This window comes from Podarcis vaucheri, assembly GCF_965113315.1.
Source record: "Podarcis vaucheri genome assembly, chromosome: 10".
Lineage (NCBI taxonomy): Eukaryota > Metazoa > Chordata > Lepidosauria > Squamata > Lacertidae > Podarcis > Podarcis vaucheri.
Window position 1 is genome coordinate 27,556,019 of NC_138748.1, and position 25,785 is coordinate 27,581,803.

General features: G+C 40.1%; 1 protein-coding gene and 1 long non-coding RNA gene across 3 annotated transcripts in view; one reads left to right on the forward strand and one right to left on the reverse strand.

The window, feature by feature from the left end:
• The first annotated feature begins 1,009 nt into the window (after nucleotides 1-1,009).
• On the forward strand, nucleotides 1,010-18,085 carry LOC309541739. Its single transcript, XR_014223862.1, has 2 exons — nucleotides 1,010-1,554; nucleotides 17,233-18,085. It is a non-coding gene; the product is annotated as an uncharacterized lncRNA (long non-coding RNA).
• The window catches only part of PPM1H (protein phosphatase, Mg2+/Mn2+ dependent 1H), a gene marked incomplete at its 5' end in the record, with an annotated part of 89,993 nt that continues 79,591 nt past the window's right edge, over nucleotides 15,384-25,785 (reverse strand). For both annotated transcript variants that reach the window (XM_082239734.1, XM_082239735.1), the window contains 4 exons: nucleotides 15,384-17,091; nucleotides 19,434-19,585; nucleotides 23,304-23,411; nucleotides 25,608-25,671. In XM_082239734.1, coding sequence (XP_082095860.1) covers nucleotides 16,944-17,091; nucleotides 19,434-19,585; nucleotides 23,304-23,411; nucleotides 25,608-25,671 — 472 coding nt within the window. In that variant the 3' untranslated portion in view covers nucleotides 15,384-16,943. The remainder of the gene's footprint in view (nucleotides 17,092-19,433; nucleotides 19,586-23,303; nucleotides 23,412-25,607; nucleotides 25,672-25,785) is intronic.

The following is a 25,785-nucleotide window of genomic DNA, read 5'->3' on the forward strand; positions in this document are numbered from 1 at the left end:
CCTGCTAAAAACTTTATTTCAGCAAGTCTAGCCAAGTCTTTCCTTTTTTTTTTTTTTTTTGCATATCATGTGCACTGCTTGAAGTTTTGATTAACTGGCCTCTTATCTGTATTAATGGTGGTAGTAATGAGGTGGTAAGATCACCTTTTTGTGATTTAGGCTGCAAGCCAATACTTATTTCACGTTATAAATCCTATCAATGAGGCTTACCCCTGAGTAGACATGTATAGGATTTCACTAGTTTCCCTTTAAAATCTTTCCACATACTATTTTAATATGGGCGATACATTTTAACTTCTTATCGTTTTGCATGTCGCCTGCTTAGAACGCCGAGAAATTATTTACAGCAAAACACGAGTTTAAATGCATTTCAAAACGACGACGACCTTTGTCCATTACACTGCAGGTGATTAACAGTCTTAGATTGTATATATTACAGTGGGTTAAATTACAGTATGGTGCATGATTATTCAAAGTCCCGTTATGGTTAGCGTGGCTTATTTTTAGGATTTCAGCCGTATCAAACAGTATTTTTCGCCTTTTATCTGTTGTGCCCCTTTGCAGATCGATAGGCAACTTAACGCCTGGCGAACGCAAATTTTACTCGATTCCCCGGCTTAGGCCTAGCTTGTCCTGGACTACATTTCCCAGCAGACTTCGCTCAGAGCGCGAGACTGTTCGTCAGGTGCCCACACCCCTCTATATTTTCGCGCCGAGATTTGCTCTTCCTCCTCACGCGAAGAAAGGGGAGGGGGGAACACATCCCATTTCCCAGCATTCCTCGAGGCAAGGGCTTTAAAGCGAGTTCCTGTTTGCCCGAGGGGATTAATTGACCGGCGCCGTCTTTTCCTCGGGGGCCGCAGCAGAGAAGGTCGAGAGCACCGACCTCCCATCCCACCCCCCGCAACCTCGCTCCGTTGCCGGTCTGTTCTTGTTCAAGATGGCGCTGGAAGGCTTTCTGACGGGCCAGGCCTACTAGTCACGTGGACAGAGCGTGAGTAGTCGCGCTCCCCCCCCTTTCCCCCCTCTCTATGGTTTGGGTGACGGGGCGCGCCAAGAGGGAGGCGAGTAATAGGCGATGGGGGAGGGTTGGCTTTTCTCATCCTTCCGGAGAAAGGGAAATCGGCGGAGCCTCGGAAAGGGCGGGAGCGCGGCGGCGGCGTCTTTCACTGCGATACAGCGCGGGGGGTGGGGAAGGCGGCGCGGAGAGGAAGATGCTTTCGCCGCCGTTAGAGGAGCAGAATTTAACTGCTGTCCTGAAAGGAAGGGACCGAAAAAACCGTGTTCTTCCTTTCTTCTCTCCCGCCTTCGTCTATCCGATTGGCGCGTGAGGCGGCAAGCGCCATCGTGTTCCCTCAGCCGCCAGGAATGGCGCCTCGTCAAGCGCCTCACCGCCTTTTATACCCTCGGGGGGCCGGCGCGCGCGCTCGGGCGGTTGGTGGGGGGGGGGGGAGAAGCTTGCAACGGTCATGTTCGAATTTTGAGAGGGGAGGGCACCGGTCCCTGCTTCTCTCTCCGCCGCGGAACGATGCCCTAAAGCTGAGGCGAAGGCGAGTGAGTGTCAAGGAATATGGGAGCGCGAATTTTCTCCTCAGTTTTGTTCCTCCTTCCTTCCCCCTTGTCCCTCCTCCCCCCCCCCCCCCCGCGCCTTCGCTTTTGCTTCTCGCGCCGATTGACAATTAAGCTCCTGGGGACTGCACCAGCTGTGGCCTGTAATGTACCTAATAAACGAGACTCCCTCGCGTCAGTTTCAGGTCATGCAAGGGAAAGGGCAGAGCGGGTGGCGGCGGCGGCGGCGGCGGCGGGGTAGGTGGGGGGTGGCGGCGGCGTTGTAATGCGCGCTCTGGGCGGGGTTTCCTCCTGCCCTTCGCAAAGAAGGGAGTCTGGCTGATGTCTGCTGCAGATAAAGGAGACAAGAGGACCGTCAGAAAGAGCCCGAACCCTTTTGCCATGGCTCCTTCCTTCCTCTCTCTCGCTGGGCTCTTCATTTTATTGTGGGTGGAACATGCCCGCCTTTCTTCTCTCCTTCCAGGATGGGGTCGGGAGCACCATGGCCCTGGCTGAGGTAGTAGTTTGTGCTGTTGGTCGGGTTGTGACATTGCCCGCTGTGGAGATAACTGCGCAAGCTACTGCCTTGCTAGTGCTGGTGATGATCAGCTGCAGATGAAGACAATGACAATGGGAATCCCCTTTGTTTTCCCAGGGATTACTTGCATACGGAAGGAGGGGTGGCAACAGAACCAAGCTTGCCTTTGCTGTTTCTGTGTGTTCAATGCCTCTCAGTATATGGCTTTGCAGAGCTTGGCTTCGCACAACTGAAATGTGGCATTTTCCAGTTTTTTATTTCCTCAGGAAATGTCTGAATTTTGAAATGCACAGTATTTACGTCAGTTTTGCATGTTGTATTCCTTAGTGACGTCCTGACAGATACTGTTCTATTCAGATTATTAATTTGGCTAAAGAAAATGCCTGTTTGTTGTTATCTATTACATATCCGTGGAAAGCTAAAATTTATTGTACATCTTGCATGTGCTGAATAGACAGCATCTCATACAACAAATTTTAGATGGGCACTTACATATTTATAGTGAAATTTTGATACTTGTATTGCACCAGCAAGGACATATGTTTAGATTGTGTTGCTGGGCTGATGAGTTTGGGATATAATGAGTGGCAATTACTGTTTGAATTCTGGTTATGGAAATGACATCAATAAAACACCATTTATGAGGTTTTCATAAATTTTAACGACTGTGCATTTATTCTGCACTGCATATAAAAATACTGAAAAACAGTAGTTGCATTGAATAAGACAATGATATCAATACCTAGTATTTTGTAAGAATAATGCATAACGTCACATGCCTTCCTAATGACAGATGCTATAGTCTTCAGCTTTAGAATTAACAGTGCAAATCTACACATGTCTACTCAAGAGTCCCATTTATAATGGGACATTACCAGGTAAGTGCATAGCTGTCTAACTAGTTTGTTTTCCCTCCAGTGTATCATTTAACTAATATTTAATTTAAGTATAGAAGCACCTAATATTTCATGAATTCTGTATCTCCATATTTTAAAACCTTAGGATAAAAAGTAAAGTGAAATAGTGACATCCAGCATTAGTCAGCCCATTGATTTCAGAGGACCTACTTTTGAGTATGATTCATGTTGGATATAACCCAATTTACCCAAATTCCACTATTATTAGATGACAAAATTAAAAATAATTGGCGAAAGAACTCTGGGTAAAATATCTTAAAGGCTTTTTAATACTAGTATGAAACACAAACTAGTATGATCACTATATAAAAGCTCCTTAATTAAACTATTGTTTGCCCTTGCTGAAATGAATATACTGAGCTATAGATTGGAAAACAATAGGTTCTTTACTTGTAAAGGTTCGTTGTTCAGTACTTAATATTGTGAGCAACATCCTCTCTGTGATGTATGCTTTATTAGTTAGGTGTTGGATTTCTTATTTTTTTCAAACTTTGTATGGATAAATTATGAAAAGATAGGAATATGTTAATTTGTAAAGCTTATATAATAAAACACATTTATCTTTATTTGATATCTTTGGTGCTGTATGCTGAGCTCCAGTGAGTTTCTTTGTTTTAAAAAACACCTGAAACTTAGAAAGCTGTAAGGTAGGGTGGCCTGTTTAAAGAAGATATGATGAAAAAAATAAATTGAGGACACAAGTTAGAGCAGTAATGGGAAAATGTAGTCTTTGTGGCAAACGTGTTATTTTTCACTTTTATCTAAAAGATGTAGCTTAAACTTGGATCTAGAACACTTAAAAAAGTACTTTCAGGATACACAAGGAAACTTTATGATTAATTTTTTGAAAGATTCATCGAACACAAACATTTCTACATTGAATAATTTTATGAAACCTCAGGAAAAAAATTCTGGCTATTCATCCTCTCAGTAGTATTGTTGGAATGATGTGACAACTGACAACAGTATCCCATAAGAATGGGGAGTGAATATAGGATTTTTGAAAATGTGCAAAAAATTCCTTGTAAACCATAACGTGAGGTCAGGATTGTACTTCAGATGAAATTGCTTTTTAAATATTAAAAGTTTCAGCATCATCAGTTAGGAAACCAATCAGATTTTTGCACACAACAGGGAACTATGATGCACATTTACTCATCCAAGTTCAAACTGTCTTTGTAATGCAGTTTGAAGCACATGATTGGATGTGGCTCTTTACTGCAGACTCCTACACCAAGTAAGAGAGAACTTTGGTTGTGTCCATTAATTTCTCTGAGTGCAACACTTCATGAACTTTACATAGCTTTAGGAGTGATGTTTTTATTTCAGCTGCTAGTGAATTGGGCAAAATGCTCAGCGCTTCTCAACAAGATTTATTCCATTAGTGTAGTATACAAAAAATAGGGTAGAATTCACTGTAAAAGCAGTTTGTGGGTTGCAAGTAACTCTTCTCTGTATAATTTGCAAGTAACTCTTCTTCTGCAATTTACAAAGCATTGAACGACTGGAGCAATTTATGTTTTGCTCTTAAGTAGACATCTTTCCCATAGCTAAGTCATCAGTTGCTCTTCTGTTTTTCAGACTAGTGCCCATCATTCCCTACCACTAGCAAGACAGCACAGTTCTATAATTTAATCCTAGCAGTTATACAGCTGGCACTGCTTTTTAAAGGTATATGCACAAAAGCAACATAACTGCATGGAACTAGACACAATTTAAAATTCATTAAATGAATTGAATGGGAGCTTTTCTTTCTCGTGAGTTTTGCCTATAAATAACCTTTTCGGGTATTTGCAGTTGTATTTCATTGGTATCAGTAGATAAGGCATTAATGCCTGGGGCTGAATTCAGTATTACATTGATCTTCTTGAAGCAGAAATAAGGGCTTAAATCCAAAGAACTGAGAAGGATGAGAAAATGTATTAGTCCTGTTCTGTGAACTCTTGCAGAAGCTACTTCTTTCCGTGCCACTGTCAGGGTATGAAAAATATGTTGAAAAAGGAAGACACAGACTGACCTTAGAAACAGCCCTACAGGACTTGGGTTCACTTTTCTCACTACTAAGTTGGGAACCACTTCCATGAACAAAATAGTTTTCTACTAACTAAACCTATATTCAAACTATTGTACTAAAATTGCCTTCCATTCCATTCAGGCTAATTATTTTAGAGGGCATTTTAGGAAAGTGGGATGGGCTAGTAGAACTCTTGCACAGGATGGGTTTAAAGTGAGCAGCTATTACATGTAGGTGTAGTTAAGAACATAATTGGTGCTGAAGGTGCTGTTAAATGTTACATTTCCCTACACAATTCCAAGTGGTTTTAGTAACTTACAATTTATGAAATCTGCATGGCTTGAGAGCAAGGTTTTGAGTACTTGGGGAAAATACTGAGTTGTAGACATAGATTTAACTAGTATAGTGAGTCTACCCATTTATTAAAGTATTTCACATCCTGCCTGCCTTTCATCACAGAGTTTACCATAAAGCCAAACCATTCAGAAATGCTGCATAATACATTCATCAGATTTTTCCATCTCATGAATGGGGAAAGAATGCTTGAATATTTGAATATTCATCAGTGTTCTGGGATGTCTCTTTCAGGTGTTTTGTTGGCATTTCTTCAGAATTGTCAGTGGGGCTAAAAAGTTGGATGCAATTATTTGATTTTGTATACTTCACCTTCCTGTAATTTGTTAAGAAAGTGCTTACTACAAAATAAAACTTAATAATAAATTATATATAATACAAGATTTAAAATAACCACAACCACAGAGAACAATGAAGTAAATCTACTTTTCCAATACCTGGTAGAAAGAGCTAGTCTTGGCCAAGTCCCTGAAGACTAGCTGTGGTTACGGCAGGCAAATAATGGAGGGGGTCATGCCATACATTTGAAGTATATGATTTCCCCCAAAGAATCCGGGACCTGTAGTTCGCCCCTCACAGAGCTAAAAATTCTCAGCACCCTTAAACTAGCTTCCAGGATTTTTTTGGAAAAGTCGTGTATTGCATATGTGTTGACTATATGGTGTGGAATTGCCAAATACCTGGAGAGGGAGTGCCAGATCAGGAAAGGTCCTCTCCCTGGTCGCCCATCTAATCTCAAACTAGGGTGACAAGAAGGAGTTCCCTAGATACTATGATACATTGATGCAAATATGAATTATCTAAGGCCCTCCAGATGATAGACTATAATTCCCATCATCCCTGACTACTTCATGCTGGCTGGGCCTGGTGTAAATTTGAGCCCAACAACAGGTGTACTACAAGTTTCCTATTTCTGTATTAGTAGCTCATGAGACAATGTGGGTAAATTTGTAGGGTTTCCTTAATTTACTGTTGGGAGTTGTAAATTCTTAATGCCTGAATGTGTGAATGCTCAAAAGTGGATGGGGTTAGGGACATGCATGTAAACAGCACCCTCACCATGCACACGCACACACTGGCCTCTCCCTCTTTCCTTCCCTCCCTCTGTTCCCCCCGTATGTCTCTGCTCCTAAAGGCTTGCACGGCTGTTTGTTGCAGCAGCCCTGGCTACAAGCTCTCCAGGCGAATGGTGCCTCTGGGGCTGGCCAGGGGGTGCTTCCCAGGCCCCTGTGGGCAGTGTGAGGAGGCACCCCTCTGGTGGGGGTGGGGCAGTTCAGAGAATGGACTGTGGCTGCCCAGACAACTCCTAAGGAGAGGGGAGAGGAGATGAGGCTGAGGGAGGGTGTTTGAAAAATGTTGAGGCTACCAGCTCTGCAGGCAAGGGGTGACATAACTGGACTCCTGATTCCCACAGGGGTGCTGTAGAAATAATGTAGTTGCTCAAGAAAGCCATGGACTCAAAAAGATTGAAAACCTCTGCCATGGAGGCATGAGAGTTGTGCCACTTAAGAAACTCTTTCAAGTGCTCATTCTTGGTATCCTCCTAGCTAGATTTGGCTCCTTGGCAGAAACACCCTTCTGGTCAAGTTGCTTATGTGGGTACAGATGTGCAGTACTGGGTTCACCTAAGATCTATTTAATTTTTCTGGAGACACTTTTTAATGTACAAAGATTGCTTATAAATGTTTGGCACAACTAATAATTATATAAAACCTGTTACCCATGGCTAGTACTGGTTTTTAATGTTTATATATTAAGGGAAGGGAAGATATATTTATTATCCAACTCCTCTTCTAAGAGAGATTGGTGCAGTCATTGTTTGCCTTTTGTAGAACACATCTTCATCCAAGTGGAGTGCAGATTGCAATGCCTTTTGGCTGCAATTTGATAGGACGTAACACATTGGTGTTTATGGAAGGTTATTCCTTGAGTTGTGCTGTGACATAGTTGTATAGAAGATAAAAGAATGGAATGTGACGATTTCATATGCTGTTACACTCATTCTTCCTGTGGCCATAAGAAAGGAAGCAGGGTCATTCATTTGCTCATGTATCAATAGTCTTAAATGTTATGCATGTGCATAAAAATAAAAAGCCTTTATACAAATAAAAGTAAACCATTCTTTAGACTAGACTAAAATCTAAGAAGATTATGGAAGAGAATGTGATTTTGCATTGATGCACCACTACTAAATAGCAACTTAATTGAAAGAGATATCATTTAATGTAATGTAATGTGCCATTTTTAAACTGGTCCAATGAACGTGGTGGTTGTGCTGGTCCATATTGTCATCTTTGTATGCCTATTTACTGCTATCACTCTTTTATGTAGGCATGCCACTTTAATACTCATGAAATCACTTCGCATAATGCCCACTTTTTGCATTGGTACCAAGTCATGCAGCTTGAGATTTTGTCATGTGCCAAAACGTTTCAGCTATATCTTTAGCTATATTCCAATATAATATAGATCCTAGCACAGATTGTGTAATGCTGTCTCCTTTTAACAACCAGTAAAATGTCATGGGGCTTTAATAGCACGTGATTTTGTTTTTTAAAAGACTGATCTACTGAGCAACAACAGCAAAATGTTACTAGTTCTGACATACGTTTGCTGTCACTCCACTACAGAGCAACACTTGATCAGTACAATAAATTGTTACCAATGGTGGTATAAAGGGCTTTAAAAAGTATTGAGGGTTCAGTTGCCAAGTACATCTGACTCAGTAGTTCAGAATCAATAAAGCCACTCAGACACATAAACCTAGAATGACCTATCGTTCTTGTGGTGCCGTTGCTACCTCTGCTGTGATCAGATAAATCACTTTCACGCTATTGAATCAATAATCATAAATTAAATACCTATTGTTATACCATCTTATGAGAAATTCTCCTGGCTTAATTAATTCAACAGCTATAGTCATCTGCCCCTTCCAAGAGAGAAATGGCTTTAAAAAAGCAACTCCATTGTGAAAGGGAAATTTATAGTGAACTATTTGTTTCTACATAATATATATAAAATGGAATTCTTCAGCCTATCCCAGCTAATTCATGTTTCGATTGTATCCAGCTGCTTAAATTGCACTGCTCAGAGATTGCCTTGATCCCCAGGTGCAGGTATTCCATCTGTGCTGCTCTGAAAGACTATTTACGGCAGAGGTTAGGCCAGTGATTGCTGGGATGGAAAACTCATTTCTCAGCCTGGCTTTTATTTACACTCTTATTAAAGATCCTTTCACTCATGTTGGAATGGCAGCTAGTGACTGCAGCGAGTATTTGGCACTAAGCCAAGCAGTAAAATTACAATGTTGATGAAAGATAGCCTGCTTCCATTTTAACCTTTCCCTGTTCACTCCATCTACATTTGCATGAAGAAGAATGATTATTGAACAAGATAGTGGGGGACAAAGGGATAAGGCAGGCCTGGGCAATTGAGCTCTCCAAAAAAAATCAACTGTGCCACTGATTTTGAAACAAGTCATTGCTTTGCTAATATGTAATTACCCTTAATTATTATTAGAAATTATTCTGAAATAGAATGGTGGTGCCACTCATGCCATTTTTCTCGCTTTAAAATTGCTGCCTATTTTGCAATAGGAAAATGTACACACAGGTTTCTATTTCAAACTTCATGTGAGCAACAAAAGGTAATGCACAAGGAACATCCTTAAAATGTCTTTTAAATGGTGATAGTTACTAAGAAATTCATGGACCAAGTATAAAAAGCAGTATTATGCTTTAGAAAGGAAAGTTGTGGCTCTTCATTTTCTGGACGCACGGTAAAATTAGAAATATATTGAAAGGGTCTGGAAGAGTAACCATATTAGGATTTAGCTAGAGCCAAATAGCTGCTGCCATTCCAGGTGTCTCTTCCTCATAGCATCTAAACCAGCACAACATATGGGATAGCATCATGTTATGTGCTGCCATGGCCCCACCTGATAACTGAAAAAGGTTGGACAATTTCATTTTTACTTGGATGTTTTGAGAAAGTGAGCAGAGAAAACGAGAACAATAGACCTCTGTTCTGTAAACTGCAATGCCAATTTTTCCTGGAAGGGTAGCAGTGACTGCCCCCCCCCCTTCCCAAGCTGCCCTTCTCCAGGCCAACAACAAACCATTAAGGTCATGAGGCTTTTTTATGAGATAGGCTCACTTGTTTCTCCCTTTGTCATACTTCAATTCTATTCAAATGCATTTTGCCTATATATTCCTATATTGAGGTTAAAATGAAGTGTAGACTTGCTTGGTGCCGACTACTGGCATAATATTCCTGCACTTTGTTATGGGGAGGGTGAAAGTAGAACTTGAAAAGTGTAGTTAGTTTATAGATGGTCCCTGGAAGGCTAAGTTTACAAATGGCTCCCATTTGAAACAGTTGAGAAGCAATGGGTTGTATACAACTCTGCTGTTCTGTTCAAGCAAAGAGACTTTCCACTTGCATGAATTGACTTACCCCTTCTCCATGTGGTTCCCCATGCATCCTCAACATCTGCACCAGAGAGTTGAAGGGTCCTCTGGAGAAGATTTTGGGGCACATGGGAAGAGAGGAAGGGGAAACCCTGGTGCACAAATGGAATTCTGCTGTGCAGTGTTAACTACAACCCATAGGTCTGTCTCATTAAGGTCTTAGGTCTGGAATCAAGTAACAAGTCCTGCTAGCAGAAGCCCATACAACTTAAGATAGCTGCTCAGAAGGTTGGCAGCTCGAATTCCCACAACAGCGTGAGCTCCCATTGCTCTGTCCCAGCTCCTGCCAACTTAGCAGTTCGAAAGCGTACCAGTGCAAGTAGATAAATAGGTACTGCTGCGGCAGGAAGGTAAACAGCATTTCCATGTGCTCTGGTTTCCGCCACAGTGTTCCACTGTGCCAGAAGCGGTTTAGTCATGCTGGCCACATGACCTGGAAAGCTGTCTGTGGACAAACGCTGGCTCCCTTGGCCTGAAAGCAAGATGAGCACTGCAATCCCATAGTCGCCTTTGACTGGACTTAACCGTCCAGGGGTCCTTTACCTTTATGATAGAACAACTGGGCTTTCCCTCCTCTAAGTTGGGTGGGGGCAGGGGTCAAGAGAACAACACCCCAGGGGAAGATAGCAGGGCGGGGTGTCATTTTGTCTGGCAAGCTGAAAAGCTTATGCTGATAGCACAATTGCTAGAAAAGGCCGGGGAGTAATGCATTTTACATACCATCTTTTTTATTGTCACATACACGTTAGGAATTTACTTCTTCAGCAAATGTTAATTTTCAGTTTGTTTTCCAGAGCAATGTTAAATAATTTTGATCCTGTAAAATTAAAACAATGGGGAAACATTCTAGTCCATTCTCAGTCTTGAGTACCTCATAAATCTATACTAAATATATGCCAGCATCAACAATGCCCTCTCAAAATATACGTATATGTTGAATTCAAAGAACTGTGCCACATATTAGGAACTAATTCTCAAAACAAACAGTAGTGCCTATTATGAAATATTTGCCAACTTGCATGGATATTTGCAAGTACAAACAACAATATGAAAGAGAAATATTTATCCTGTATATTCAACCAATGCCTTCATAGGAAACAGGGCTCTGTGGGTTATAATATTATTTTTAAAAGAAAGAGAAAGAACTATGGTTGCCTTGCTCAAGAAACTGCTTTTAAAATAAACTCAGACAACCTGCAATGTGATTCTGTAATCAGTGGTGGATTCTCCTGAAACAGAATGTTTATGACTAGGTAACAAGGGTAAATCTAACCTTTGGAAATTTCTATCTGGCCCCAGCAAAGCCTCCGATACGGAGAACCTCCATCATACATTATACATCTCACCTTGATTCTTCCATGGGCTATAGTTAGTCATCCCCCCTCCAGCTTGGACCATCAACCAAGCTTAGCAGAGCTTTCCCCTTATTATACAATCCATCTGCTCACTTCACTGCACAGGCAAATCACTGTTTATCTCAGTGAAAGTTATAAGAGGGCCCTGCTGAAGCCCCTGTTACTATACACACTGGAAAGGAGAGCACTGACTCACCCTTTGCTGTTATCTTTTTCTCTCACCCCTCTCCCTTTTAGGTAAGCCACCCCTTCTTCATCAGCTTTAAGCCTTGCACATGGAGCTAAAATATTCCCACTTCCCTTTGTTGTCTCAGCATTATACAAAACTAAAGTTTTTAAGCTTCTTGGTATTGTTTGATGTGTCTAAACCATTTTTAGTATCCTTTCAATTATTTAGAAACACAGAATCCCTTTAAAGCTCTCCCTGATATCTGCCAGTATTTATAATACACTTGCAGAACAGAATTCGTAGCTAGCTGCATTATGGAGTTTCAGTCACCAGCCAAACTTCAAAAATGTGCATTACAGCTTTCTCCAAGTTTTATTATTAAGCAAGCATTTATCTTCTAACTTCTGACTAATTACTGAAAAGCAATTAAAATACTATAAAAACATAAAGTGCTAGTTGACATATTATTCACTTGACAGTAACAGAGTACAAACTTTTTTAAAGTAATTTTGTCCATATGTAGAAACAACAGCTGTTCACTCATTATGTGCTTCTTTGCAATTTTACAAGCAGCACTCCACTGACCCAAACCATACAAAAATCTGTAACAACCAACTGGGCATTTGCTCTGGAATTCAGTTAGGTGATTTTACTTACGTCAATTTTCTTCTCTGCTTATTCCCAATTTGTTCTTTCAGCAAACAGAATTGATAGCTGAGTGCTTGAACATGCACTGCAAGAGAACTTAACAAATGGAAAAAATTAAAAAGAAGGTGCAGTATGTACCTATGCTGAAGGATGGGGAATTGTAGACTATATCATATTTTCACTGACAGCATTCACCAGCTATATGCCCCAGAAAAGAAGCTCACAGCAATACTACCCAAAATAAGTTTTTATATTTATTTATTTTTTACAATATCATTTTAAAACTTTGTTGTGCATACATTTTCCAGCTTCCTTATTTCATTGCACTTAAAAGTTTCAAAACACATAAAATATATCCCTTTACTAAACATTTTTGTTCTCGGGTTACAAAAAAGTTTTGACATTTCACAGTCACCACGCTTAAGTACATTGATCCAAACAATTTTTATCCAGAAGACTCTCTTCATTGTTTGGAATGCTGAGCCCAGAATATAGTACATTCCTTGCTTACAGTCACTGTGCCAATAAAGGAAGAAAATGGCAAAATTAAACTGAAATACAATGGAACATCAAAGTAAAGTGGAGGTTGACAGGGAGAAGCCTCCTTCAAGTATAATGTAGGTAGAATTTGGCAGAATGATTGAAGAGGTATTTGGCTACTGTCTATGTCATCTTCATACGACAGGAAAGAAAAATTACAAGTGTGCAATTTTCACATAAGTCACAACATAAGAAACAAAACTGCAAGACTGCATTAAGCAAAGGGCAAAGGACTAAAAGAAATTTAGTAGGATTGTGCTGTATGAAAGACGAGTACCTGTAAAGTTCAAGCAACAACCTACAAAATATTTTATTTCAACATGTCACTTAGCGAAGTACCTTGAAGAATGTTCTTATTGAACAAGTATCCCGGACTGCTAGTTTTAAAACTGACAATACAACTCTCTTTATGGACATTGGGCAAGTACTGAAAAACAACACTTTGATTATTTGATAAAAATAGAATAATTTTGATAAATTCTGATTAGGAAGAAGTTAGACATTTTGAGTTACTGTAAAGGGGAATTTCCCCTGAACTGTATGAACTGGAAAGGGCAGACAGAATCAGGAGGTTGTTCTAGAATGTTTTAAAATCGGGGGAGAAGGAAAGAGTAGATAAGCTAAGCGATCTAATAAAATGTGCTTGGGCAATTTCTGTAGTGCTGATTTGCAAATTTGGACAATGTTATCTTTGAATATTTACAGTCTGATAGCAAACATTGATCATGTGGCTGTAGCAGCTCCATAAGACAAGTGAATTTCCTGTCTTATCTCAATTTTTATTTGCCTAAAAGCTCCTCCAGTTCTGACCTAGGTGAGATAGTTGGTATGAAAGTCTGGGTTTTCCCCACTTTCTTTAGGCGAGTTATTCTAATAATTTCTAACACTGTTACCAACATTGTTGAAATAGATGGTGGCCCAGTGACGATTTTCCAGCCCACCAATTTCCCAAGCTATAACCTTAATTTCCAGTAACCTTTCACCTTTAAAATATATGTAACTGGTTTTCTTTTAAGCATGATTTTCAACCTTGTCTTGGGTTATAAAACTGTTGACACAGCAGCAGCAGCAAAGTGAATTATTTCTAGACAATACTAAATTCCATATTGCAATTTCTTTTTAAAAACAAAAAACAGTATTACTACACACCTGGAATTCAGTTATTGAAGTGTGAATGGAATTTTGCTGTCCAGTTTGCATACTTTTCAGCTAGGCTTGGCAAATGTTCTGTGCTGCAGCCCAATAATAAAGCGCAAGGGGCAAGATCCATCCCTCACTGAATGCATGAGCAGAAAACACTTTTGCTTACCCACAGGAGCAAAGCAACAGTTCCAAAAGTAGCCTTAAAGTTTATAGGATGTCAGTCTAGAGAGTTTCCAGCAATGGGAGCAGGCTTTTAAGGGGGTAGGGGTTGCCACTCACTTCTGTCTGAATCCTGTCTACTGGCTCTCATAAAATATATTCATCTAGATAGGGCATTGCTATTTTGAAAGGATTATTAAATAAAACAATCGAAATGTTCTATACAGTTCCAAGTTGGTGAAAACCATTACTGAGTGTATCTTATGAGATGGGGGAAAGTAAAAGTTCAGAATAAGTTGGCTTAATTTCTAAATGAATTCAAAGAGTTTGTTTAGTTTGAATTAAACACAAATTTTATTTAACAATCCAGACTTTAGCTTTGGTCTCTCTGGGAATTGCTCGGTAGCAAATACAGAATTACTTAAGCAAAGCCTTTGAAAGGGATGGTGCAATTTGGGTTATTGATTCAGTCCTAAAAGTACGTCTGAATATCTATCTCATACTATTCAAATTAAGCAGCATTTGAAATTGTATCACCAAATCTGGATGAAGTATTGTAATGTTTCATTTAAATGTTTCAAAAATAGCATTTTTTCATGAGATGATAAAATGTAGCAGTCTAGATACTATTCTAGGAAGAATTGGGTGCACTCAGAACTACTGGTCATTCTGAACCAGTTTGATGTACAGATGTTTTCTGGAGCTGCAACCTAGGTTACTATCATATGTAGTGTGTTCTTATGAGTCAAAATGAAAATCCAATTTAAAGTTTTCCTGCACTGGCAAAAGTCCTTTTATTTTGGTTGGTCCAATGGGATTGTTTGCCACTAAATACGTTCTTTTCGCATATGGCACTGGAAATGGGAAATGTGTTCAAGTTCTGTGCAAAAAGTATACAAACAGAATGAAGACAGTAACACCTGTAAATCTTAGCCAGGGTGTATATATTGTGTTAGAAAGTGTTGTTACATTATTAGTAATATTCTACAAATGAAATGTTTGCTCCCTAAGAATGTCTCTCATCATGAGATTGAAAGCAAATGATAACCTGATGACCCAGAAAAATGATATTGCCTGAACTGAAAAAACAGGGAGGCTGTGTGGAAGGGTTACACTATCAGTTTTTTGGGCAAAATGTGACCTGATAATCTGAACATATATGATTGGAAAAACGAGGTACTTTATTGAGAATAAATTTGAGAAGTATTGCTGATTTGTGAAAAGACACTGCATTATGAAAATCTACTTTTCATGAAATTTTAGATTTTATGGTATCAGAAAAACATTATTGCAAGCAGATTTACTTCATGTCAGAATTAACACGTTTCTGAACTATTCAGTTGCAGATTGAAACTTATTTGCTGCTGCAGCAGCATACTGAAACAACTTAACATCTGGTGCAGGGGTGGAATGCAGAGTTGACTATAGCAGCATTAATAAAATGCCTACTCCAACAGAAATGTACAATATATTGTTTAAGCAAATAATTATTTCCAGGCTAATTCTGTTAAGGGTATTTTTTTTGGGGGGGCGGGGAGAATATAAACACAGAAAAGACTTATGGGACCATGTGGTACCATACTCTTGCTATGCTGGTAGCTTCTCTTCAGGAAAAAACCTAACATTTCTGAGATGGCTCATCAACTGCCCACAATCACTGTCAACTTCATTTGCTCTCAGCTACCTAAAACTGTTTTTTAAAAAACCACAGGGATGTGTTTCTTTAGTTCTTGGCCAGGGAGATAATTCCTGAGAACTAAATTTTGAGTCACCTGTAACAATACGAATGATGATAATTGGGATGACTCATTCTCATCCTAGAATACATAAAATGTGTGGTTGTACAGGTAAATGTAAATCCTTAAGTTTCTATTCTGCTGCTATGTTAATATTCGAAAGCCTAGGCACAGAATGTCAAACAAGCTGATGAGTCTTATCACTCTGCAATGGCTCCTCCCTCCACCTTTTGGATTAACAATGTCAAGCAATGTCTACAAGCAATGTATACTGGCCCTTGCAATATCAGAGAAGCAATAAACGAAATTGATGCCGAAAGAGCATAGCAGGAAAAAAGATGAAAAGCTACTGTTCTGGAGGAGACTTCTGAAACATACCAGCCTTACATAGTTAATAAGAGAGAAATCAGAAGACAAATTACCAAGTACAATAAATTAAACAGTACGTATATAACGATCCTTTCAACAGGATATAAATTAGAGGAGACAGAAGTATTCAATGAATGAAAACGTGTGGTGCCAAAGAAATGGTCATTTCTGGGGAAATCTTTCTAAATCAAGAATTCTCCCAGTCTGCTACATCATAGTTATAAATACAAAAATCTTGACAATAAGGAACACATTTTCCAGCCAAACAGCTTTCCCTATTCTCTTAGGCAAGTGTGCTAACAGGAGGTGTAGATTAGACCTTGTCGAGAGAAAAGGTTGGCTTCACCATCTAAACATATAGGGTAACTGTAAGGTTCCAAAATGTTTATGATGGTGTACAAGAGGAAAAGCTTGCTTTATTGACATAAATAAAACTCATCTTTTTGAAATTATCTACTGAAACATTAACAGGATTTGAACAAAAAAAAAATTAACTGCCGTTTTAGGTTTTGTTCACCTTAGTAACTTAAAATTTGCTCAAAAGCAAAGTTAGCCAGTCAATTAATAATGGGGGAAATGGGTTACATTACCAATTTTAATAGCTTTCCCAATTTGCATCTCATGTGTTATTTCTGGCTACATTAAACTGGGAAAGAAAAATATTCTATCAGGTTACACTAGGGTCCTCACCAGGAGGGACATTAAAAATAAATCACTAATATACTAGCAGCATTAAAGTCCTGGTCCTGATATGCACGCACACAAAAAACAAAACCCCACAGGGAAGCTGCAGTTTCCAGGAGATGCCTTTAAATCATTGCAATTCAGCCTCTATGTTTCATGTAGAAATATCCCAATCTAACCAAGCTTAGAACGTAATTTTTAAGTTAAACTTGATCTCTTTTCTTGATAGCCTGCCTTTTCCAGAAGTTCTTACTGTAAAAAACAACAACACCTTTCCTATTACCAGCTTTTGTGTTTGTTTTACAAGATTCTGTTTCCATGTATCAAAGGAATGACGAAGACAGAAATGTCATCTCCTGATCCCAGTCTGTCATTGGATATCCTCCAGCCTCTGTCTTTCAGCACTCCTCTGGCTCGCATTACCAAATCCTGAGCTGCTAATGTGTACCTGCATGAAGAAGAAACAGTCACAGATACAGATGTTGTATAATAGTAAAGGTTTATTACTTGCTGGGCAAGGAAAGCATTCCATATATCCTCTCAAAAAGTATAAGATTTGCAGTGCAGGATTTGTGTTTCTATTTTACAGACCAGTCAAAACTGAAAAGCCTGCCAGCCCCTCTGCTTGTATGGCTGTCTTTTTCCAACCCAGTCGTCCAGAACACCTGGAGAGCACATCATCAGCCTCAACCAGCATGGCTAATGTTAAAGGAGGATAGGAGTTATATTCCAGAACATGTAGAGAGCACTAAGTTGGGGAAGGCTGCAATACAGATTGTTTTACAATGGTGCAGGAAGGATACCTGATCGTGTGGAAGAACCTGACAGTGTAAATCCACTTTTAGTTGGATAGAAAAGGATAACTGCACATGTCAAGCACAGTTGTTATGAACAGCCACACTGCCCCAACATTCAATTTGTGCACAGTGGTAGAACTTGCAGCAGTCTAAAACAGTAAACCTTAACCATTCCTTCTTCCAAAGTCCTATCCATATCAGAGATCATAACTATTTTATCAAGCTTTAGCATTTTTGTAAGAACGTTTGAGGAAGGGGCATACAGTAGCTCAGTAGTAGAGCACATCCTTTACATGTGGCAGACGGTCCTAGGTTCTTGAGGTAAACATGTCCACGGTGGATATACAAAGGCTCCCTGGAAAACTGCTGCCAGTGTATACAACAGGTGAGCAAAAGGAACCAGTGGCCTGACGGTGATGGAAGGTGGTTTTCTAAGTTCTTAAGAAATAAGTTGGGAGAGGGTGTGTGGTTGATCTTTTTAGATGTATGTGGAAAATGTTCAATTTGTTTACTTTTTGATGAGTTTTATTTATTGTTTATGACTACTTTTGTTATGTTTGTAATTACACCCATTTTTTCATGTTGTAAGCTGCCTTGGGCATGGTTTTAACTATGGAAAGGTGACAAATAAAATGATAGATGAATGAGACCCATGATAGATCTCTTTCTCTTTCTCTAGCACATGCAATCAGCCGTGCAGAAAGCCAAATTGCATCAGGATCTCATCGCTGAGACACGTTTCTCTTTGTGCCATGGGTCTTAATAGAAAGATGTCTGACATTACTCTATGGGCAGGGGTTGATTATACTTTTGTACCATGTATGGAAGATTCTTATTGTCTGCTGGATATTCTCTCCTTTTCAGTAAGAAACTGAGAGAAATCCTGTAGAAATTTGCAGTCAATAGCAGAAGAACCTAGGGATCGTCAATACTGGAAAAAGCAATTAAAGCAGATACATATATATCAGACACCAAGATCCACAATTTGTAAAGACTTAAGGTAGAACTGCTGTATTTCAAGGTAAAAGCATATGATCTTCATATTCTTTAAAATACTTTTTTAAAAAAGATGGGGGAGGAATTGAACTGAATTATATTACTATTATTTATGCGTCTCCCATCTGACTGACTTGCCCCAGACACTGGCTGGCTTCCAGCAGAAAATAAAAAACATCAAACATTAAAAACTTCCCTATACAGGGCTGCCTTCAGATGTCTTCTAAAAGCCATATAGTTGTTTATCTGTTTGATACCTGATGGGCGGGCGTTCTACAAGGTGGACACCACTGAGAAGGCCCTCTTGCCTGGTTCCTTGTAACTTCCCTTCTTGCTGTGAGGGAATCACCAGAAGGCCCTCAGAGCTGGATCTCCATGCTAGGCCTGAATGATGTGGGTGGAAATGCTGCTTCAGGTATATAGAGCCATGGACGCTTAGGTCATTAAAGGTCAGTACCAACGCTCTGAATTGTGCTCGGAAACATACTGGGAGCCAATGTAGATCCTTTAAAACTGGTGTTATATGGTCCTGGCAGCCACTCCCACTCACCAGTCAAACTGCCAAATAAGCATTAATTCATGAAAATCAATGCTAAACATAAGGAAAGCAAGCAGTGGCAACAGGAAAATGCACTATACGTAACTGGAATAAAAGGGAGGCTGCCCCTTCTTAGTAACAGATAAATGAGAAAGCATTTCAGGAACTTGGAGATTAATATCTCTAGCAGTGCATTACTGAATGCTTTATTCACTAATGTAGCAAATTTGGAATGCAACTGTCAAGGCAACTTTAAAAAACTGCTGAAGTAGTTTTCAAGAAACTCATTCTCCTTAGGACCTAATTGGAATAAAGCTTTTCAGAACGTGCATTTGTTCCTGCTGAAGCTTCTAATATTGATCAGTGGAAGCACTGCAAAGGCAACAACACATTCCTGGCAAGCAGTCTGAATCTGAAAAGCACCTTGCTAAGGAAATATATAAGGGAGAGATTACAAACCTGTGGGGGTCATCAGGGTCACAGTTTGGCAGGAAATTAGTGACTGCTTCTGCCACTTCTTCATTTAATAGTACATCCCAGAGTCCATCTGTTGCCAAGATCAACACATCATCAGGTCCATGCTCATACTGGAGAAGATCATATACCCTCACCTGAAAAACAAAAACAAACTCATTAGGTGAAGGAGAAACAAGGGTTTGTTTTTGTGGGTGTCCTAATAAATGTTGTATGTTTCTGCTACCCAAAAAATCTACTTGTTTCCCTAGCAGTTAAGATCAAATGTGGCCACGTGTACAGTCCTACACATTTAAGTGGAGATTCTTACCTACTTAGACTACTTTCTGAAGGGGGAGTTGCACCAGCACTATGTCCAAGTGCTGCTTCCTCTTGTTTTACAGTCACCTCTAAGTCAACACTTTGAGCCTCATCAAGTAGTACAGGAAATCACTCGGCATCTTATTTATTTTAAAACAGGCCTAGCTGATCTGGAAGCTTTGGAAGGTTCAAGGCAGGATCTGCTAATACAGCATTCAGCCTGCAAACATGTCAGGCAGGAAGAAGAAGAAGAGTTTGGATTTGATATCCCGCCTTTCACTCCCCTTCAGGAGTCTCAAAGCGGCTAACAATCTCTTTTCTCTTCCTCCCCCACAACCAACACTCTGTGAGGTGAGTGGGGCTGAGAGACTTCAAAGAAGTGTGACTAGCCCAAGGTCACCCAGCAGCTGCGTGTGGAGGAGCAGGGAAGCGAACCCGGTTCACCAGATTACAAGACTACCGCTCTTAACCACTACACCACACTACCATTACAGACAATTTTAGTCTGCAGCAGCAGCTTTTCACTAAGCTCCCACCTCTATAAAGGCAAAACACTGGGGAAACGTATGGTTCAGCTGCATGACAATCGAGAGAAGGTGACACGCCCTAGTCTGACAAACCAACCTGAAGCTGACCTATGTATGTGACGTGCAGGATATTCTCAAATGTTTTGACAGAAATGGAACTAACAGAAAACTCACATACCTGAGTATTTCTCATAGTCCTGCATGCTGATTAAAAAACTTTACAAAATAAATGTTCACTTACAGCCTGCTGAGTATGGCATCCAAAATATATTCCTTGGCTGCACTGGCAGATTTTATTGAACCAGCAAAAGGATAAAGGTCATTTTATGTATTTCCAAGTGTGTCTACTGTGAGAGATGCAGGTCTTCTAGCTGCCTGCTTCATACTCCCCATTGTCAAACCACCTGGCTCCTTTAAGTCCAAAAACAAAACCTTCAGGAGTCCTTCTGAATTACTAACGGAGCACTTTAATTACTCCAGCAGTAGCTGTATTTTCAGAGAAGTGAAGTGACCTTGTGACAACCGACAAAAGGAAGTTATTATCAGGACTAGGATTTGGAAACAGCACACCTGGCTGGGAATGCTGATTTATCCTTACGGCTGGCAGGGTCAGTGCTCTGCGGTTGTGTTGGGAAACACACTTGGCATTGCTGTAAGAGAATCATTTATCCTCTCTTTGTGTTGTGCTAATCTTTGAAATCCAGGATTAGGAACTGTATATGGAGTACTTAGACTTCTTGATGTAGTTAGATCCCAGTGCAAACATTCAATATTCCCTTTAACTAATGGAGAAACGTGGATTTTAAAAAATGAAATATATCATTTACTAAGGTGGAAGATGCGATTAAGGAATTAGAAGCTAGACACACAATTGCTCATTCCTCATTCAAAGTGTCAAAAATTAAACGCAAAAGTTGTCAAGTCCACTGCAGAGGAACATAGCTTACACCCTCTAGCCACCAACAAAGTGTTACACCACCAGAGACCTATAACACAGCACAAAGTATCCATGCTCATTCCCCCACATCTCATTAGCTAAAAGCAAGAAGATAAACGCAATGCACCTCTTTCATACAACAAAGGACTAGACCTCCCTCCTATTAAAGTATGTCTCAGAACAAACAACAGAATAAATAGTGGCTTCTCCTTGTTTATAGCAATGTAGCCTTTAAAAATATGGTTAAATCTACACAATGAACACAAAATTACACAGATGCTGTATGTCAACACTTAACCTTTTCTTGTTTGCTTGCTTTAAATATGTATTTATTAATTTTCAGAGGAAAAAAAGCCAACAATTAAACAGCAAGTTGAAAGGCAAGAACCAGATAAACATTCCCCAACCCTAGAATGGCAGAGCCAGCTTCCATATTTAGTGATTGTAATCCCACAGCTTTTCAGAAGTGCCAGTCACAGTGCCAATATCCAACCAAGTCATTTCTTCCTAATTAAATATGATGTGTGGGTTGGTTGGGTGGGCTGGATGGAGAGCTAAGACAGCTAATGATGGAATAAATGTGGCACATTTGAGAAACAAAGTTTGCTCTCGGTGCCCATCAGCTGGCCGATGCTGAATGTAAGCCCTCTGAAGTCACACTGTCAGCTGATTGGATCTGAGAGCATGCCTGCAAAGGGATTCATTACACCTGCAAAAAGGGACATTTTCTTTTCACTGCAGATTGGTACCTGAGTCCAAGCTACTCCCACAAATGGACAACTTCAAAGGGGCTTGTTGTCCTTGTCAATCAGCTGAGCCCTGGCTACCAAGGAAGAATCAACAATACCTACCCACCCACAACATGTCAGTTGTGGAGCACGTGGGGTATGGGGGGGGGGAATGGCCTCATGGGCCAAATTAGGTTGTTCCCAACCACTGCACTAGGTGTTCCATCACTATTTTCCTATAGTGTATGTGAGGGTGATTCGATATAGCTACCTGTCTTGAGCACACTCTTCATTTTTTGCTTTATGGTACAGCACCCAGCTAGGAACAAGAGCAGCACCATCTTGATACACTCTCCTTTAATCTACACCTAGGTAGAAAATGTTCCTATCACTTCAGACTCAACTAGCCACAAAATGTTCTCATTCTCATCCTTGAAATCCTTGTCGTTCTTCTGGGTCTCCTTCCCTAAGAAATGGTCATATATTTTATGAAAGTGATGGCCTGAAGCAGGGAAAACAGTTACCTTGGGAGTTATTCTGGGCTTAAGAGTTTTATGTGAAGATGTCCTAAATGACACAAAATGTGTTTTGAAAGCTTTACCGAGTTCAAAGCACAACATGCAACACTCCTGATATGGCCCATTTTTCACTATGGAATTCAAGAGAAACAGTCAACATAAGCAGTCCTCGGCTACTTTACAACTGATCAACAGAGCTACTTAAATAAAATTAATCCTCTCTTAATTGCATTTTTCCTTCTCATCTAACTCACTGACAAACATAGAAATACAATCCAAATGATTTATATGTAACTTTTAAAGTCTGGTACTCAGCTTTATTATCTGCTATACTCGCCAATTAACCCCCTCCCCCCTTTAGGGTTTGCTTTTAAAAAATAAGACACCCACCAAACAGCTCCTCTATGTTTCCTGCCCTGTAGTCAATTTCCAGAACAGAGTGCCAAATGTCCACTTTATGGTTCTATAACTTTTATACTAATGTTTGTCAAATGTGTTTTATGGGCTTTCTAAATCCCTCTAGACAGCTATAAATTTAACATACATCCTCTAGCCATATTTGGCTGCAATCCTAAACTCACTTACTTCGGAGTGAGCCCCACTGAACAAAGGGACTTACTTTTGAGTAAACATGCATAGAATCGTACTCTTAGACAGGGGAATGAGTTTTGACCATCTTTTCCGTAAGCCACAGCCATATTCCCTATTTAAGGTGTTCATTGCAGCCATTTTTCATGTGGACACCTAAACATTTCACAAGCAGGTTAAGACATGTTGCAAACATTTTTAAAGCCATAGTTTAGGTCCCTTGTCCTGTTCCTATAAAAAAAGTGTGAATGTTTTACCTCTGGCGACGAGGACAAAAAAGGTTTGATGTAGATGTTTGAGTCATGCACCTTCAAGTCATGGTCTCCAAGTCCTCTCGTAACCCCAATAGTTGCCATGACACGAGCCTGGAAACGGAGAAAGAAACCAGTTATAGTGCTGTTCTGGGAGGCAGCTGTCTATATGAAAGCTGTTACCAGCAACTGCACCAATAAATCCTACTCAAAAGCTCACTTCACATGTTTGCTTGACTGCATGAAGGGGCAAGTAGGAACATATGAAGAAGTCACACCCCACCTAGATTATTTATGTGCTGGATATCCTCCCCAACAAACACATGATCAGCATTTGTTGGGTGGGGGGTTGCTATCGTACTCATACATAGAGTTTCCAACATGGCATATTCAGGGTTCCTGTTCCATGTTGGAAAGCCTACACCCAAGGAAGACAACCCCCTTGAGTCTAATCTTGTGTTGGCTGGGGAGTGAGCCCACCACAAAAAGGCAACTGGCATGTGAGCCAAAGCAGGTAGAAAGCTGTTCTCATCACCACAGCCACCAGTACAAAGGTGTGCTAGTCACCACTGCCATCCAATCGTACAGAAGCAGTGCTGGATCAAGGAGTGGCCTCAAGCTGCAAGCCAGTGTCAGGGTGACGCCAACCCCATCCAAGACAGCCTGCATTCCAGACCCTGAAATATGTGGTTACATTTCAAGAGCCCATATCCTGTCATGAGTCAAAGCCTATACAGTGGTACCTCGGGTTAAGAACTTAATTCGTTCTTGAGGTCCGTTCTTAACCTGAAACTGTTCTTAACCCGAGGTACCACTGTATTACCAAGTAAGTTGAGGGAATGTTGCCCAAGACTGATCACCTGAGACCTGCAGTAATTGCACACATTCAAGTAAATGACTGCAGTTGTAACATGTGTGACAGATCATATAAACTCACCTACAGGGCATAACCTGTACCCTTCTTTCATTATACAAAAAACTTTGGCAAGGACTGGGGGGTTTTTTGGCCTAAAATAGAGGCAACAGTTCTTTATAAAACAATGAACACAACAACAAATACCTAGCAAGAAAACTCTTGGGACAGCCTGCTGCTCCCAGAAGTTGACTACAACTATAACCATCACTGACCACTAGCCATGTTGGATGGGGCTAATGGAAGTTGTAGGGCAGAAGGTTGGGGAAGCCCATCACAGAACAATCAAATGCCCTCTACCAACCCCAACCCCCCCCTTTCTGACACCTTTGCATCAGCCCTGGGATCCCTTAGCAAAAGAGTAGGATTCTTGAGACAGCTTATGGTGAAGATACATCATTTTACTGATGGTACTGGTTTACTGACAATACTGGACACTCTCAATTCTGGCTCTAAAATACACTGCAAAGTAAACCCACTAAGCCCAAACACAAAAATAGGGAGAAAAATAAAATTAGAAGTAACAGGTGTACAAATACTTCTGAAAACAAACCAGCCCATCAAATCGTACAGATAAGCCACATCAGGTTTGAGTCCTGCATAGCTAGATTAATTCTGAAGATAGGCTATTAAAACAAAAATCAAATAAGCAATAAAGCCATTGGGAAAGAGTTGCTTAGAAACAGTGTGAGCACACCAATGCCAATAATCTAAGACTTCAGTGCCCTTTTATTGATCCTAGAGTTGTATCTCTCAGGCATGCTGGGATCAGTGCAAATAACCTTGCTGTTTTTAATTATGCATCTCTTTCAAGAGCATTCCCAGTCTTTCCACAAACACCCCTCTCCTGAAAGAGAATTTTATTCCTAAGCTTGAACCAAGCAGTGAATGCAGCTAAGAGCACATACACAAATTAAATCCATGCACCAATAAAGTTCAGTCTTGCTTGATCCCAATACACTAAGATTGTGCTCAAAACTAATTAAACAAACATTACGTCTTTTGTCTTTTCCCAGCTTTTATTGGCTCACATTTAATGTAGTGGTCAAGCTGCAGTGAGCTGTCTGCAAATCAAATAAATAAATATTTTATTTTCAAAAAGGCTCTCTCAGTCCCGATTGCTTGAAAGAAAACAAAATAATTAAGTGGGTGAAAAAAGAAAATTCATCCGTAAATGTTATTGAACCACTTTCACACACACACACCCATAGACTGCATTCCCCCCCTTACAGACAGCAGGAACTGATTTACGGCAGGCACAATATTCTTTCAAGCTGTCAGAACGATAAAATAAAGAGATAGCAAGTGGAAAACAATGGACTGCTTGAGGCTAAATTGAGTGGTAAACAGTTATAAGGCACCATATTCCTCTGAAATGGCAAAACACTGATTCCTACCTTCTTGCCTTCTCCGTATATAAGAGGAAACTTCAAGTCATCCTCTTCAATGGTTTTGTATGCCCTGTGGGAAGATAAACAGCATTTTATAAAGCTTGCACTCAATTATTGACCCAATGCCCTGACACTAGGTGACTCTTTGCTTGTTATTGCTTTTTCTCCACAAGTTTGTCTAGGC